This window comes from Curcuma longa, chromosome 6 (assembly GCF_044706935.1).
Source record: "Curcuma longa cultivar G26 ecotype Majalengka, Jawa Barat chromosome 6, ITB_CL_G26_1.1, whole genome shotgun sequence".
Taxonomy (NCBI): Eukaryota; Viridiplantae; Streptophyta; class Magnoliopsida; order Zingiberales; family Zingiberaceae; genus Curcuma; species Curcuma longa.
The window spans coordinates 2802239-2819597 of record NC_133866.1 but is presented as its reverse complement, the minus strand read 5'-3'; the positions used below and the strand labels follow the sequence as shown (position 1 = coordinate 2819597).

General features: G+C 33.4%; 1 protein-coding gene across 1 annotated transcript; it reads right to left on the bottom strand.

The window, feature by feature from the left end:
- Positions 1–10752: 10752 nt before the first annotated feature.
- LOC141831257 (uncharacterized) lies at positions 10753–11492 on the bottom strand. The gene has a single exon (XM_074718665.1). It carries the CDS (start codon positions 11298–11300, stop codon positions 10917–10919), a length of 384 nt encoding a protein of 127 aa, XP_074574766.1. The 5' UTR covers positions 11301–11492; the 3' UTR covers positions 10753–10916.
- Positions 11493–17359: the final 5867 nt, after the last annotated feature.

Genomic DNA, 17359 nt, shown 5'->3' with positions numbered 1-17359 from the left:
AGAGCATTGTTTCGACTTCACTAAAATTCAATATCTCTCACTTCAATAAATCTGTCTCATTGATAATCCACTCAATTATGCCTTGATGATTATAAATATATGTATATCGTGTGTGGAGTGATGCTATGACAGTAAAAGATATGATATTGGTTTATATTCAAAATTTATGCGACATTGAATGACTAATGAAATTGAAATATCATATCAAGAATCATTTTTTTAAATTTATTTAATAATGAAAAATATAAAATTAAACCGCCCATCTTAAAATTAATCGATCTAAAATTTTAAATATTTTATATAAAAATATATAAATCTATGCACCATATAAGTATAATACAGTACTAAAATCCTTAAGGGGAAAAAAATTAAAAATTTAAAATTTGAATATGAATGAATATTTGCGATATAATATATATAAATTGTATGTTGAGTTTATTTACTATGTAAATTAGAGAAAAATATCATCTACTTCTAAAATTATTCTAGTAATATATAAATACTTGAATTATTTTAAAAAAAAATCAATGTGCTCAAAGGCTTCCCAACTAGTGGATAAAATGAAATTTGGGGCAAATAATCAAAGGCTTAAAATAAGCCATGAGTACCATATTCCTATCTACCTATTACATATTATTTATAATAATATTATTTAATAATAAAAGTTTCAAAATTGCATGGGTATTAGTTCGTATAATCTCTATAACTGAGTTAATTATAATGGGACAGACTTATTGAAGTGGATAAGGGTTGAATCTTAGTGAAATTGAGACAATGTCTTTTCCCGTCATGACCAACTGGAACTTCTCGATTTACCTCCTCACATATGGTCATGAGATCGACCGTGTAGGATTCGATTTATCTCCTCTATAAATGGTCATGGGACCGATCGTATGAGACTGTTGGGATAATAAATTTCACCTTTTATTAAAAAAATATAATCTCTATAGCTCGCTCTCATGCTTTCAAGTCTTCAACCTCCTCGATTCAAATTGACAATCCATAGAGCACCTGAAACTCCCCTAGCTCACGTCATGTTATGCTACTAACTTTCATAGTCCGCTTCATTCTAGTCAACAAACGATTAAATTAAATACAACAGCTCAATAAACTTATTCTATGTTATTTAATCCTTCATGTTTACTCACTCAACTTCTCGAGACCTTTTCTGCTCATTTTAAATAACTCAAAATCAACTCGACTCATCAAGTCAATAAACATCATAAATTTTATGAGTATTATTTCAAATTCTTAGACATTTAGATGCACTTATAAGAAATATAAATAAATCTAATTTAAACCATATTATTAGCAAAAGTATCAAATCGTATTGATTGACACATGTGAAATTTTCACTTTGTCTATCACAAGTAAAATGCTTAGCAACAACACTAATGCTATGTTTACCCAGAGAAGTGGATGATGGACGGATGAAACAAACTTAGAGTGTGTTTAGCTCAAGTTACTATATATAATGTTGGTTATATGATTATCAGATGATTAAATAATCAAGATTATAAAGTATAAAATATAACTTAATATTGTTTGGTTCAACTTATTTATTTGGAGGGAATAAAACATAACCAGTTTAATATTTACAATATTACTCTTAATTCAAATAAATTAAATTAAATTAATAATATTAATATTAATAATGATAATAAATTGATAATAAATTTAAAAAATAAATATAATTTATTTATAATTTTTTAAAATTTAAAATAAATTTATATACTTTTAATAAAATAATTTATTAAAATAATTCATTAAATTAATAAATATAATTCATTAATATTATTTTTAAAAATTTAAAATATATATATAAATAATTCATTAAAATAATTATTTTAATAAATAATTTATTAAATTAATAAATATAATTTATTAATTTTAGTTTAATAAAATAATTCATTAAAATAATTTTTAATAAAATAATTTATTAAATTAATAAACATAATTTATTAATTTCATTTTTTTAATTTAACACAAATTTATATTTTTTTAATAAAATAATTATTTTAAGTAAATTTATAAATATAATTCATTAATTTTATTTTTTAAAATTTAAAATAAATTTATATATATTTAAAAAATAATTCATTAAAAAAATTATTTTAATAAAATAATTCATTAAATTAATAAATATAATTCATAATTATATTTTTTAAAATTTAAAATAAATGTATATATATTTAAAAATTAATTCATTAAATAGTTATTTTAATAATATAATTTGTTAAATTTATTTTAATAAATAATTCATTGAATATAATTATTTTAATAAATTAATTTATTAAAGTAATAAACATCATTTATTAATTTTATTTTTTTAAATTTAACATAAATTTATATATATTTTAATAAAATAATAATTCATTAAAATAATTATTCTAATAAAATAATTTCTTAATTTTATTTTTTAAATTTTAAAATAAATTATCTCTTTTAAATTTATATAATTTAAATTAAAATTTATTAAATTAATTAACTTGATTTCAATTAGATTTCATAATAAATTTTAATTAACTAAGATTTAAAATCAAAAAGGTAATAATGGAAAAAAATTTCTTCAAACTCAGGAATTGTAGAAACCTTAGGCTGCTAAAGTAATCACATTTCCGGGTTATAACCCATGTGCTAATGTGACGGTAATATTGTATTACTTGGGACAGATAACCAAGGTTATAACTCATTTGCAGATAACTTTGGACATATAACTAAGGTTATCAATGATAACCCCCAACTAAATGCCTCCTTAGGATTGTGGTAAGGGAAAGAAATTCACAGTCTACTATGCTTGTTTACCTTTACCTTTTTCTGCAAAGGTGAAATCCGCCACCTTAGCGACCCCACACGGTCAGCCCCACGACCATCTGTGAAGAGGTAAATCGAGAAACTGCAATTGATCACGACGCAGGAGGGTATTTCCTAACTTCGCCAGGATTCGAACCATTATCCTCTTCTGTAACTCTGTTGCGTCGTAACCAACTCAGCTATGCCCTTGTTTACTTTTATCTTGATTGAGAAAGATGGGTAAGATCAATCCCTTAAATTATTTAAATTGATTAAATTAATTAAATTTGTTTTTTAAATTTAAATTAATCAAAATTATTAATTTTAAATTTTTTAAATTAATCAAATTAATATTGTTAGTAATTAAATTAATATTATCTAAATTATCAATAAAAGTAAATTTAGCATATAAAATCATAGAGGTATTTTTATTAATTAATGCATTCATCGGAATCACAACCTCTAATTTCGATTTCATCTCGTTTTTTATCTTTTTCTCCATGCATAGATTTTTGTAGTGTCCGCATTTCTAGCACTTGAAGCATATGATGTGCTCTTTGTATTACCAAACTCCTGTCATCGGTTATTCTTTTGTCGCTAATAGTGTTATCCGAGTCTTACGAGTAGGGCGATGATTTTTATACTATCCTCTCTCTCTACACTTAAAATAAATAATGTAAAATTTAAAACAAACTTTAATAATATTACCTTTCTCCCCTCTATTTTTGCCTTCGTGCTCCCATGACGGTTAGTCTAATCAAGAGCAAGTCTGCTCTAATACCAATTATAGGACCAGTATATGTGAGCTAGAGGGGTGATTAGCACTCATTGTTTTCGTTCGTTTTGTCAAATAGACAAGCAACAGAATTAAACACAACACAAAGGGACTCACATATATTACTTGGTTCCTAACCCCCTAGGGTTAGTTTGTCCAAAGACCTATGTACGGAAAAGTACCCGTCCACTATTGGTGTCCTTTCTGAAACTTTTTCAGAGGCAGAGAGAAACATATCTTACCGTTCAAATAATATATAAAAGAAAGCTTCCCCGGTCATACGAGTTTGGCTTCGTTCAAGTTCAATAGCACTATAGGATGAAGAATTAGTAGTGTAGTTGTCTTCCTTGATGGTGCACATTGATGGTCTTATAAAGACTCTTCCAAACGCCGCAATCAATTCGATCTGATTCGGTTCCATCGACCTTTATCAGGGTCAATTCCATCTTATCCAAGCACTTGAACCAATCCTAGGCACCTAGACACTCTGAGGGCCCAAAGCATGATCCGGGAGCCCAGATCCAGTGAACTCAGGTTTGATCTGAGTTGACTCCGGGCTTAATTCGACCGTTTCTGTTTGCTCCTCTTATGCTTCCCCAATCTTGCTTCCAGCTCTTGGTTCCTGCAAGCTTAACATACAACAAATCAAGCAACTTAAGCCTACCTGTAGTCTGTCTAATCTACTAAGTCTTACCCTTTATGTCTAACCTATTAGGTTTACTTGTGTCTATCGTTTAGTTAGAACCACTCACTCGGTGGACTTCCCATCTGCCAAACATCCAATCATCCTTGATCTGGTTGGACTTTCCCTCGCCTAACCACCAGTTAGATCTAGTCACTCAATAGACTTTTCCACCTACCGAAACATTCGGTTACTCTTGACCTGTTGAATTTTTCATCTCTAACCTCAGGTAGAGACTTGCCTTCTTGGAGACTTTTCATTCATTAAGACTTCCTGCCTAACCTCCGATTAGGACTTCTCCTGCATAACCTCCAATTAGAACTAGCCTAGGAACTTGAACCTCTCTTGCCTAGCCTTTCGACTAAGACGTCTCTCTGCCTAATCTCCAACTAGAACTTCTCTTGCTTAGTCCAATGGACTAGGACTTCTTACTAATCTTCTAGTCCCTTTTGACTTGACTAGACTTCACTTATATATAAATATTAAGGCATGCTTAGATTAACTTTGATCAAAAATAATAAGATTAAGAATATTATCAAATATTAAAATTTTGAAAATATATTAATGCTCCTTTTAATTCTTACATGCTAATTTTTTGCTTGACATATCATTATTCATTACATGGTCAATATTTTATTAGTTTTTGCATGTTTGATGGGTTAAGTCGTTTTAGAAATATGCATGAAGTTTATTTTTGGATATTAAAAATTAAGTATTAAATTCAATATGCTAGTTAATTAAAGTTATATATCTTTTTAATTAATATTGTTTTTGTTGGGATAAGATTTTTATTTATTTCACTGCATAAAAAAATTTTTGTTTGTTTATTTATTTAAAATTATTACTATCACTTGTAAAACTTATAATTCATTATTTACCCATCTATAACTCTTCTGTAAAAGATAAAATTCATCACTTCAACGGTTCCATACGGTCAGCTCCACGACCATTTGTGAGGAGGTAAATCAAGAAACTGCAGTTGGTTACGACGGAGAAAGATGTTATTCGACTTCACCGAAATTCAAAACATTGTCTTTCTCTGCAAGTCTGCTCCATCGTAACCAATTTAGCTATGTGCCAGAGGCATCCTATAACTTTCTCTATAGAAGGGTGGGTGTTGAGATATTGTTCCGGATATGAAATTTGTAGAAGGAATGTGTTAAATCAAAGTGAAATGTTGCTTGGTTCACATTATCTATTGTCTGATCTTGTACGGAGTCTCAATCACTTCAAACAAATATTTGCATATAATGGCAAAAGAATAAAGACATCATCAATCAACCCAGCCGAATTAAGAATATTAGAATGGATTCTGGAGGGCCTTAAAAGTCATCAACTTAAAAGTTAAAATCGAATAGAAATATATTATTATTAAAAAGTTTAATTAATTTAATTTTTAATTAAATTAATCGATATCTTATTAGTTCTGTTTGTTTAATTTTTGTTAAAAAGTTTAATTAGTTCAATTTTTTTTTGATTTGTTAGGTTTCAATTAAATCAGTTTGATTTTATTGGTCCTACTTCTCTTTGCATTTTGAAATCATCTCTTGAATTAGAGCATAAATAAACACAAACGGGAGCATGTCCTATTGGCTACGCCAGATGCTAAAATTATAATTTTTATGACGAGGATCAAATTTTCAATAAGTATTAGTGTGCATTTATATTTTCTTGGACAAAAATTAAAAGGTAGCCATATTTTTCAAAATTATCAATACGGCACTCCTTTTTTATTTAAATCAAAACGGCCCACCAGCTCTTCTTTTAAATGATAAGATTGCCCTCAAATACAATGTTCGATATTATTATCTTCTGTCACATACATTAAATATAATATTAAATAAATTTGACATGTTCAATAATATTTACATTTTAACAGTTACAATTTAGTAGTTACTACAATATAGACTTATCTTATTCAATAATATTTATATTGTAGTAGCTACAAAACTATAACTGTTTTAATATTGTAGCAGTTACCATTTTATAGTTGCTACAATACAAACTTATTTTATTTAACAATATTCACGTTGTATAGTTACGAATTGTAACTGTAATAACTCCTATAACAACTACAAATCATAGTTGCTACAATATGGACTTCATACAATTAGCTAATAGGATTGTGACATAAGATAATAATATGGGAGTCGTGTATATTGTAGGACAGTTAGTAATTATAAATGTATTACTGATGAGAAGAAATATTCTTTTGATTAGAAAACAAAAGGGAAGCCTCTTTAATTATTCTAAAAAAATAGACACCCTATTCATTTTTGTCGTATTTTCTTTATAACTTCTTAAGAAAAGATATTGTCAAATTTATCTTTAAGATGTTTTACATAATAAATTAGCAAAAAAATAAAAGTCAATTCGTATTTATATTATAAAAGATGATTTTTTTTAAAAATTTATCAAAATAATACCTCCTCAATAATTTAATATCCCAAGTTCTCATTTTTTAAAAGCAACTTTGATTAAAATTACACTACCTTTAAGTAGTTGACGTTAAATCTGTTCCATCTTTAATCAAAATTATTCAATATTAGAGTAGTTTTAACTCAGCTTTGGTTAAAATTGCTTCAAGAAGATGTAATTTTAGTTAAAATTGTTTTAATTAACTTTGAGAGTAGGATATTTCAAATATCAAATTATAAGTAAGATCTTACATTTATATTATTTTATTTATTTATTTACGATGCAATTAGTACAATATAAAATAAGTCATTATTAATCTTTTTACTCGACCTATGTAAACTGATATAGTGTAAACATGATATACTAGCTATCTCATTAGGGCATCTCCAAGAGTGGGAGTTCTCGGAGAGCTTATTATTATTTGTGATCCCTACTATGCCACATCAATGTCATGTCAAAAAAAATAATCTCACTCATTTCTCTACTATCAAAAAATCTCCCAATAATTTTTCTATAAATCTCACTCATCTCTCCACTATATATATATATATATATATATAATTGACAAAATATAATTAAAATTTAAAGAAGATGTATTAATAGGTATTTTTTTAAAAATAGTTAATCATTGAACAATGACTAAAAAATTAGCCATTGAGCACACCACACCCAAAAACCATTAAATAGCGACGAACTATTTTTCTATTAGAATTAATATATTTATATTAGAATTATTTAATTAGTAATGATTTAATATTGATTTAATTGTGTTTTTTAATTTTCAAGAACATGAATTACAGCGGTCTCCTATTTGTTGGAAAATTTTTACAAAGACACATAAGTCCAAAGATGACACATTTATCGATCATCGCGACACATTTATCGATCATCGCTCGCAGGTATTAGACGTAAGATTTTAAATTTTAAATTTATTTAACATTTTAGTATAGTAAGTATTTTTTTAATTTTAAATTTTATATTAATTTATTTTTAAACAAGCTGAAATGTTTGCAAGAGTTGCACAGGCGTCTGCGTCTGCTGTTGAGGGAGGTGAGAGATAGACTCTCTCAACCGACCAGTTCAATGAGATATATTATGATGTGGTCGGTGGGGGGAAGAAGAGCTCCACCCTCTACAGTCTAGGGTCCCAGGCGAGAGTCGTATGTGGTGATTCATTATAACCCCAGAGTCAGGGGGTCGTCCCAGTGGATCATCTTCTGCGATAGAAGTCCTACAATAAGAAAATAAAGAATTAAAGAATCGACTCTCCGCATTAGAGGCGCAGCAAATGGAATACGAACAGCTTGTGCAGCAAACGCAGGCATTCATATATGCCATGGGTCCGACATCACAACGCCCACACGGTTGGACTCAAGATGCGAAGACTCAGGACCCTAATAACCCTGATCAATAATTGCCTGCGACGTATGTTAACATTTAAATTTTTTTCTTTTTTTTTTGAATTATGACTTGTAAACTTGCATTTTCAAAATACCTTGTTATCATTGATTTATTACTAACCTATCTTATTGTCTTTTTTGAAGGATTAGATATTTTGGCTCGGTTAGTTTAGATATTTTCCCTATCTTTTATTGTATTTAAACATTTGATACAGTATCAGTGTATTCAGATATTTATATTTGTGTTATTGTACTCAGACTGGATTGGAGTGTATTCAGATATTTTGGATTGTATTTTTTATTCAGATATTGTAGTAGTGTGGTGTTAATATATTTTGGCTTGTGTTTTTATATTCAGATTTGGATTGGATTGTATATTATTGATTCAAATGTAAACAAGGAATTCAAAAAATAAAAAAATTATTTTTAAAAAAAATTATTAGCGACGGATATATATAGTCTCATCGCTAAGTAGCGACGAGACTATATATATCCGTCGCTAATTTGGTAATTTTTTAATTTTTTTTAAATATAGCGATGGAAATTTATAATTTCGTCGCTACTTTGCAATGGAATTCGACGAAATTATATATATCCATCGTTATTTTGGCAATTTTTTAAAATCTAGGGATGGAAATTTATAATTTCGTCACTACTTTGCGACAGAATTACATTTCCATCGATAAGTTGCGACAGAATTATAAATTTTCGTCGTTAAACGTCTGAAGGAGCAATGTAACATGGATGGATTTTAGCGACGGATATTTATTTTTCCGTCGTTAAATGGTGACGGAATTATAAATTACCATCGCTAAATGTTAGTGATAGAATTTATTGTTTGTTGTAAAAAATAACGACGGAACTTTAAATTATGTCGCTAAATAGCGACGGAATTTTAATTCCGTCGCTAGGTGACGTCAGCGATCAAAAAAAGAACGACGGATAAAATCCGTTGCTAATCGGCCGTTGATCCAGATTAATGACTGATTAGCCACGGAATATTCCGTCGCTAATGCTTCTTTTTTATGGCAACGATTAATTTTTAATTTTTGAACTTCTTTTTATTTTTAAAAAATAAATATTGATATCATTAAAAGGAGCTCCTCCCACTATAGGAGGGAGTCCTTTCCTTTGACAAGACAGCACAACGGAAGATCAAGGGGACCCATTGTGATGCTCTTTTTCTACTAGGTGAATTAGCATTGCTAATAATTAGATCCCCTAATTTTAAAATATTATAAGTTATTTTATAGAATTTGAAATTTTAAATGATATTAAATAAAACCTTTTCAACCTTTGCATATACATGATATTGTTATTTACATCCAAGTTCTATTTTATTTTTTACCTGATAAATTTTAATCTTAATTTGTTATTCAATTCTAAAATAGTGTCAAAAGAGTCCCTGGCCAAGCATAAGAGGATCAACCATTAGATAACTCGTATCTAACCTTCCAAAATGGTGCCTTTAACAAAATGTTTAGTTATCTTCTGTAAAAGGTGGAATCTGTCACTCAGCGATCCCACACGGTTGGCCACATAACTATATATGAGGAGGTAAATCGAGAAACTGCAATTGATCATGACGGAGGAGGGTATTGCTCGACTTTGCCGAGATTCGAACTCTTGTCCTCTTCTATAAGTCTGCTCTGTCGTAACCAACTCAGTTATATTCCGGAGGCAAATATTTAGTTATCGACTGATTATTGATGGGCATGTGCATCTGATCATGTAGAAATTATTGGTAGTTGATGTTCTATCCCAAGGGTTGCAACTTTAATGGACAAGAACACATTCTGTAAACATGTATATGCGAAGACTCATTCTTTGCCGGAAAGACATAACACCAATACATTGCAACATCTCAAAATATTCGATCCTTTGGCTCCACCATTAAGACTTAAAGTTGGCTAATGTACTACTTGAGTTCACCATATTCTATATTAATTATGTTTTAAAGTTGACTAATGTACTATTTAAGTTAGTCATAAAACGAGGTATATTTCATTCTTATCATTTAGTATTAAAGCATTTGTTGATTTCCTTTTAATCATATTTTTTTTGAAACAATATTATTGTTACATATTTAATTTTGTAACATGCATTCCAAATGAAAATAGTCTCATATTCAATGTCATACAAGGACATCTCATGATAAAAGTGTGTGCTAATGTAACCCCACATCAAAATATAAATCTTTATTGGATATTGTCTTTTTCCCATTAATTTTCCAAAATTAAATGGCATAATTTTAAAGCCATGCCCATGATTGAGAAATAAAAGGTTCTTATGTGATCACATGGGAGCAAAGATGTTCAATCAAGAATATTTACATAAAAATAATTATCGACAAATCGAAAACATCTGAATGCCCATATATACCATCCATATTCTATGATGTTTACTATTAATGCAAAATTATTTCTAAGGTATATGGAGACCTAAAACAAGGGAAGAAAAATTATCAGGCGATAGAATTTTTTAATTTTGAGAATATTGATCAAGATATATCATAGTTATCATGCTCAGGATGGACTGTGCTAATATTGAATCAAATGTTCTGCAACCCGATTGAATGAAAGATATCTACTAGCACCCCGATTCAATCAAGAACAGGGAGAATCCGCACCAGACTAGCAAGAAAAGCAGAATAGAAGTAATACTTCAACATCGAAGGCATGATCTTCAATAACAGGATTCAATCATTTGCTAGAGTTAAAGGAGCTACAGGAACTAATCAGCTATACTACTCGAAGACAATCCACGAAAAAATGGATCGATCAAGATAAAATAAGGATGCGACAAACGCTTACCTTTTTTTTTTTAGTTTGATTCAAGTTCCAATCGCTCACATTTGAAGCCATCTGGCGAGCTGGGTTGGGTTCACCACGCCGGGGATGTGGGTTCCCTCCGCCTTCAGCAACAAGTACGACGCCTGGCTGTACGCGCCGGAGGCGGGTGGAAGTAAACCCTGCTCGAAGGCGCCGTTTGACGGATCCCACCGCCGCCCGAGGAGCGTGCCCCTGGAGAGGAACTCGTGCGCGAGGAAGCCGGCCAGTAGCCTATTGTCCTTGCCCTGGGCCGTGGCCTCGATCCCGGCCCGAGCTCGCTTGGATTCCGCCTCGATCCCGGCCCGAGCTCGCTTGGATTCCGCCACGGATTGGGCCTCCTCCTGATCGTGGCCCTTCCGCTTCCCCGATGAGACAAGCTTCTTCTCTGGTTCGCTCAGCATCCTGGCCCTCCCTCCCGCCACGTCAGCCAGGGCGCTCGAGATTGGTGAAACGAACCCAGTGAAATCAAAATACAGTGCACCACTAGCCGGAAAACAAAAAGAAAAAAATTAGGGGCAGCGTCGGCAGAGGAAAGATCGACAGGACCTTGATTTCTCCGGCGAAGCCGTCGTCGAACGAGAGAGAAGCGGAAGGAGAAGAATTGGGGGAGATTAGCGAAGCCTTTGAAAGCGAGGTCGAGCCTCCTTATATAGAGTCCACAGCGAATAAACTCCCCTTTGTGTTTACGAAAATCACGGTAGTGCCATAAACTCTCTGATCAGCCGTGGAGGCGAACGTTAGCCGTCTGATGATGAGCGTTCGGGTCGGAGTTAACGATTTCAATCAGGGATTCTTTTGTCATTTTATTTTATCGGTTTCTTAGGGGAAGGGAGGGGCAAGTAGGTCATTTGGTTGTCTTGAGAAGGATGGCTGCATGTGTAGCGTGGGGCCATCCGGGAAGTTGCAACTTCACGCTGATAAATATACTCTGTGTACGCTTACCCAATATACACCCTTGCGTTACTTGGATAGAACACGAAAATCAGTGTGGACCTAAGCTGACGATTAAAACTCATTGCATATACCGGCGCGGGCAACGGCATGGCGGATGGCATGGAAAGTAGCGCATAAGAAAAGCGTTTGGTTAATTGGGTTCAGATCACTCGAGGCCTTTTCCATTTTAAAACAGATTTACTCTTAATTTTAAACAATTTTATTTCTTTAAATCTTAAAATCCACTTGTTATTTTAAAACACACGCAAAATTAAAACGATCATAAAATAACATTAAAGAGGAATTTTATTAAGATAGTTTTAATGAACGATCAAATTATATGGTCAAGATAACCATTCAACTCCTTTTATTTAAGATAATATTTTCAAGACACTTTCAAAAACTCTTTTATACATAAGGAGAAACAAAAGATATAAATGGGGATAACAACTCTAAAATAGGATGAGTACGAATAGAGAAAAGAAGATCTATTTATAGGAATAAGATTAGTTGAAGAGGCACAATGAAAGGGTTACAATCCTTTGTTTAAATTTCAAAATAGAGGGGTGTCTTTTGAAGATGACTTTTGGGTGAGAAGCCTGCTTGTGGGTCTATTTGGTTGCTGCCCAAACATTGTGGTTGTTAGCCCATTAAGTCGATTTGGGCTTCATAGTTGTTTCTTTGTGAGTGGCGTAGCTGACCAATCTGAGCTAGTTCAGCCCTAATCAGTCTCGCGGATAATTTCCCACGATTAGTTTCACATGTGTTCATGTTTACGTATATTCAAGTTAGGGCTTCGTATTTGTGTCTGTGGATCATTGCAATAAAAGGTGATTTCGTTAGCCCTAAACGATCAGTATCTAGAGCTGTCAAACAGGTCAATCCATGGCGGGGCGGGATAACCCATGGTGGGTCAATCATATGGCGGGGCGAAGCGGGCTAACCCACCAATTTGGCGGGTTGGGAAATCTCCAACCCAACCCAACTCAAAGCGGGCCGCGGGTTAGGCGGGCCAACCCGCGGGCCGGTTAAAAAATAAAAAAATATTAAAAATTTTAAGTTTGAAGTATAATTTAAATTGATTAAGTTGAAAATTTTAAGTTTGAATTATAATTTTAAACTTAAAAATTATATTTTAAATAGATGAAACCCACTAATTCATTAAGTTTTATACTTTAATTTTAAAATTTAAAATAAATAAATAAACTTTCTCAGCCCGCGGGCCAACTCAAGCCCGTCGCGGGCCAACCCACGCGGGTCGCGGGCCTAGGCAGGCCAACCCACCTCAATCCATCTTAAAATAGGTTGATAAAATTTCAACCCAACCAGCCTAAATTTCTTGACGGGGCGGGCCAACCTGGCGAGCCTAACACAAGTTGACGGCTATATCTGTATCGTCGGACCTATAGCAAGATACATACAAGTAAATCAGTATGCAGTAGACCCCCAGATGAGAGGGCATTTGGGGTGATGAAATCTTTGTGAAGTAGCTTGTCTCCATTACAACAAATCTACCACTTGAGAACCAATCGTGTTATGCCCTGTGGGCAAGTGTTTGTAAATCATACTTGTGTTCAAGTTAGTACCCTCATCCAATCAAATTTCTTTACATATTAATTTCTCACACACACATATACACATGTAAATTTTTATTTATTTCATTATTTTCCATTTTGTTGGGGGCTTTGTTTATATTTTATAGTTCTAGGTCAATGGTTAGGATGAGTTTTTTACTTTGTTTTTTCTCAATGAACCCCATCTGTATAGAACCATAAAGTTATTACTGAGCCCTAGCTTTTTTTAGGTTTTACAATGGCATTTTACTTATTATCTTACTAAGCCTGCACATATTTTATTAGTATTCAGGATTCTGTTCTTAATAGTTATTGTTCATCTTGAAGATTACTTAAATAAGGACGGAAGAAGGAAACAAAAAAAGAAAATAGAACTTTTCCCTTGACTTAAAAAGAGTTTTACACTATCATTATAATAAGTTATACCAAGCACTCTTATATTATATATCTAGGATTACAATACAAACTAGAAGATTGACAGTACATATTATGCAAGGAAATTAAATTAGGAAATTAAAATACACACTTACAGACTATTAAGATTACACTTGTACACTTGCACTCTTGCATACTATGCACTTGCACTCTTACTCTTGCTTACTTCTATGCATAAACTAAGAAGAGTGCTCTTATACAGACCTGAGTGTAGGATTGAAAAGAGCACTAAAACGGGGTGGGGGATGAATAGCGCGTTTCATGTTTTCACTTTATTTTTAAAAACTTATTTTAAATGATTTAGAATACGCAGTGAAACATACAAAACAAAGCACAAAGTAAAGACAAGTTTATTTTTACTTGGTTCATAGTCTTTGACTGCTACTCTAAAATCCACAGTTCTTGACTGTTTCTGATGGACAATACACTAAAAGACTCTTTCTTACAACGATAAGTATAAAAGACAGAATTAAAATTAGCTACTTGTTACCGACTATAGGTGAGATCTTGAATGTGATGTCAGTGTAGCATTCGCGTCATAGTAGCATCTCAAGAGCATAGAGTGCACGAACAAAGGTTGTAGAATGGTAGTAATTGATGTTTTGAAGGCTTTGCTACTTATATTGAGCAATCCGGGCGCCTAATCCCCTTCCAAGTGCCTCCACGTCGGCTATTCGATATGTTATCATAGATGACTTAGCATCTCCGGGCTCTTGGATCCCTTCCGGACACCGAAATGTTGATGTGATGATTGTCGGATCAATCTTGACTCTACCGTGTCTTATCCTTCTCTGAGCGGCGATTCCTTTTGAGTGCCTGAAAGCTGAGGTATCCCAGTCAATCGGGACTTGCCATCTCATTCGCCTTATTGGCTCGAAGTGCTAATATCCGGGTGCATGGAATGGATAGGGATGCTTGGACCAACAGGGTGCATCAAATTTGGTTCCTTGGATCTCCTCATGTTTGCACATACAGCCAAAAAGAAAGAATAATCAACAACGACCGAGTCACAGAGCGGATCTGAGGTTGGCAGAATTGATCCCCAAGATGCCTTATATCGGGGTCCCTTGTCAACAATCGTCAGAACCAGTCTCTTTGGCTCCGACAGAAGCCTACCCCCAGACTGATATGGATATTCCTTCTCGTAAGTATATAAATCCTCTCATATGTATGAAAAGCCTCTTTCGGCAAATCTAGCAACTTCACATACTTCTTCTTCTTCTATCAGACTTGAGCATTGGAGTGGTCTGTTGGAAATCTGACAAGCCCTAAATGGAGTGTCACGATAGGGCTTCAAATTAGAATTTATAAATTTTATCGAAAACCCACAACGAATACAAAATAAACGAAGTATAGGGGCCTCGAGTCGTATTTTTCCAAGGACTAGTAGACAATTGCGTGAATTGAGCTTTCAATGTCGTTCTTTTTGGGTTTTCTAATGTAAATGGGGTTTTGGGGTTTTTAATGTGAATGAAATGCAAGAGCAACACGAATGAAAATGGAATGAAATAAAGTAATGACTTGATGAAACTAATCTAGTTTGCAAGAATCAAAGCCATGATGCAATTTAACTATCCACTTCCAACTAGATAGCAATGAGATCCCTACTCAATTTAACCCTCCCTAGCAAACTGATACTTAAAGTCTAAAATGGCACCAAACAGTAGCTATAGGGAAAATCAGAGTTTTCGGTTCAACAGGGAAGATTTAAACCAATTCAAGCAAGTTCTAAAACAACACCTAAATTGCAAATAAAGGGTATAAACTAAGCTATCCTAAATTAACAAATTGGTAAATGGCATGGGAAGGTTTTTGGCACGGCACAGTGGACGGCACAAATCAGTGAGGTTATCAGAAATTCATTTCAATGCATTTGAGGGAGTTAAAACCAAGCTAAAACAAATCAAAATCCAAACAAAGACTAAGTATTAGCCTAATTACTGAATTCACAAAGTTTCAAAGTTCTTAAATCTGCAAAAGCTGAAAAAAAACGGAATTTCAGAAACGTGAAATCAGAAATGCAGTTCGAATGCAGTAACATCCATTTCTTCCCTTCTCTTCGTGTTTTCTCATCTCGGTGTCAAACGAGAGCCAATTCGGAAACCCTCCTCCTTGAAAATCCCTTCGGAAGCTCGAGCCAATAGCTGGACTGATTGCTCGCGTCCACGGTTCTGAAAACCCGAAGAAACCCTCTTCGATTCAACAGCAGCCGGTGATCGAGTGAAATTTGAGCTGCAAACTGGAATGTCGCTCCTCTCCTCGCGCGGATGAGATCGCCAACACCTTGAACTTGCTCCGAGATCTTCAGAGAACCCCTCTTCTGATCGTCGTTGCTGATCGTGCTGCAACTCACCGGAATGCCACGAAACAGAGGAGAAGCGCCCACGAATGAAACCCTCACCGGTGGTGCTTCCAGTTGCCGAATGCCGCCCAACGAACTGGTTCCGGCCTCCTCAAGAATCCAGAAACACGCCGGAGATGGAAGATTTGGACGGGACTGGCCGTGGGGTTACGTCGCGTGGCAGAGGCGTCGCGGGCGAGAATGAAGATGAACAGTGGCGGCCAGCCGAACTGTTCATTCCCTAAAGTTTTGATTAAATACCGTGATTAATCTGATAATCTGAGCCTTTGATTTTGAATCCGACGGTCAGAACTGATCTAGGGCTTTAGGGCTTCTTAGGGTTTCCAAAAAAATCAGGGATTTTGATCAGACTCGATCCGAGTCGTGTCCTCCATGTTGGCTTGATCAATTTGACAAATTTGACTTGATTTGACTTGATTTGACCGCGGTTGAGCTCGAGTCCGATCCGATTTAGCCCTGTCCTTAGATGAGGAAGTAGAATTTTGGCAATACATTTTTGGTACTGCAAACAAACAAACAATTTAAAGACACACATCCAAAGAAGAGATTGTATTACTTCGAAGAAACCTTTTGCAGATCGATCATGCATGGTGCAACAAGATCTAATATTAAAAAAAACATAGCTATAAATCTATAGAGCATAAAATAGGCGGAGAAGATTGGAACGAGATACATTTAGAATCATCAACCGTGCTGTCTTCCTCAACGGAATCTCCCTCGGTATCTGAATCTCATGCAAGTTGCGAAGCATTTGTGGGCTCAGAAATTAATTATGAGGAAGAGTTAGTAATTAATGCTGATGTATGATTGAGATATTTAAAAGAACAACTTGTGATTATTTAAATATTTGATAGCATATGTTTCAACAATATGACCATTTTGATACAGACAAATGAAATACTTAATTAAGCCGGCCATTAAATTGAATTCTAATTTAATTTTATTGTATTACTCCCCTAGTTGTAATAAAGTTAGACAAATAAATTAGATGGATGGAATTCATTAGCATAACTTGCATGCGTTCATATATCAAACCAGACAAAGAGGAACCACCTAAGTTGATTAGTGATTGAGTGAGAATATATAGATATATTAAATCATCTCCTATTACAGTCCGCCAGCCCCTCTTTACAGTGACGAGAACAAAGAAACTACT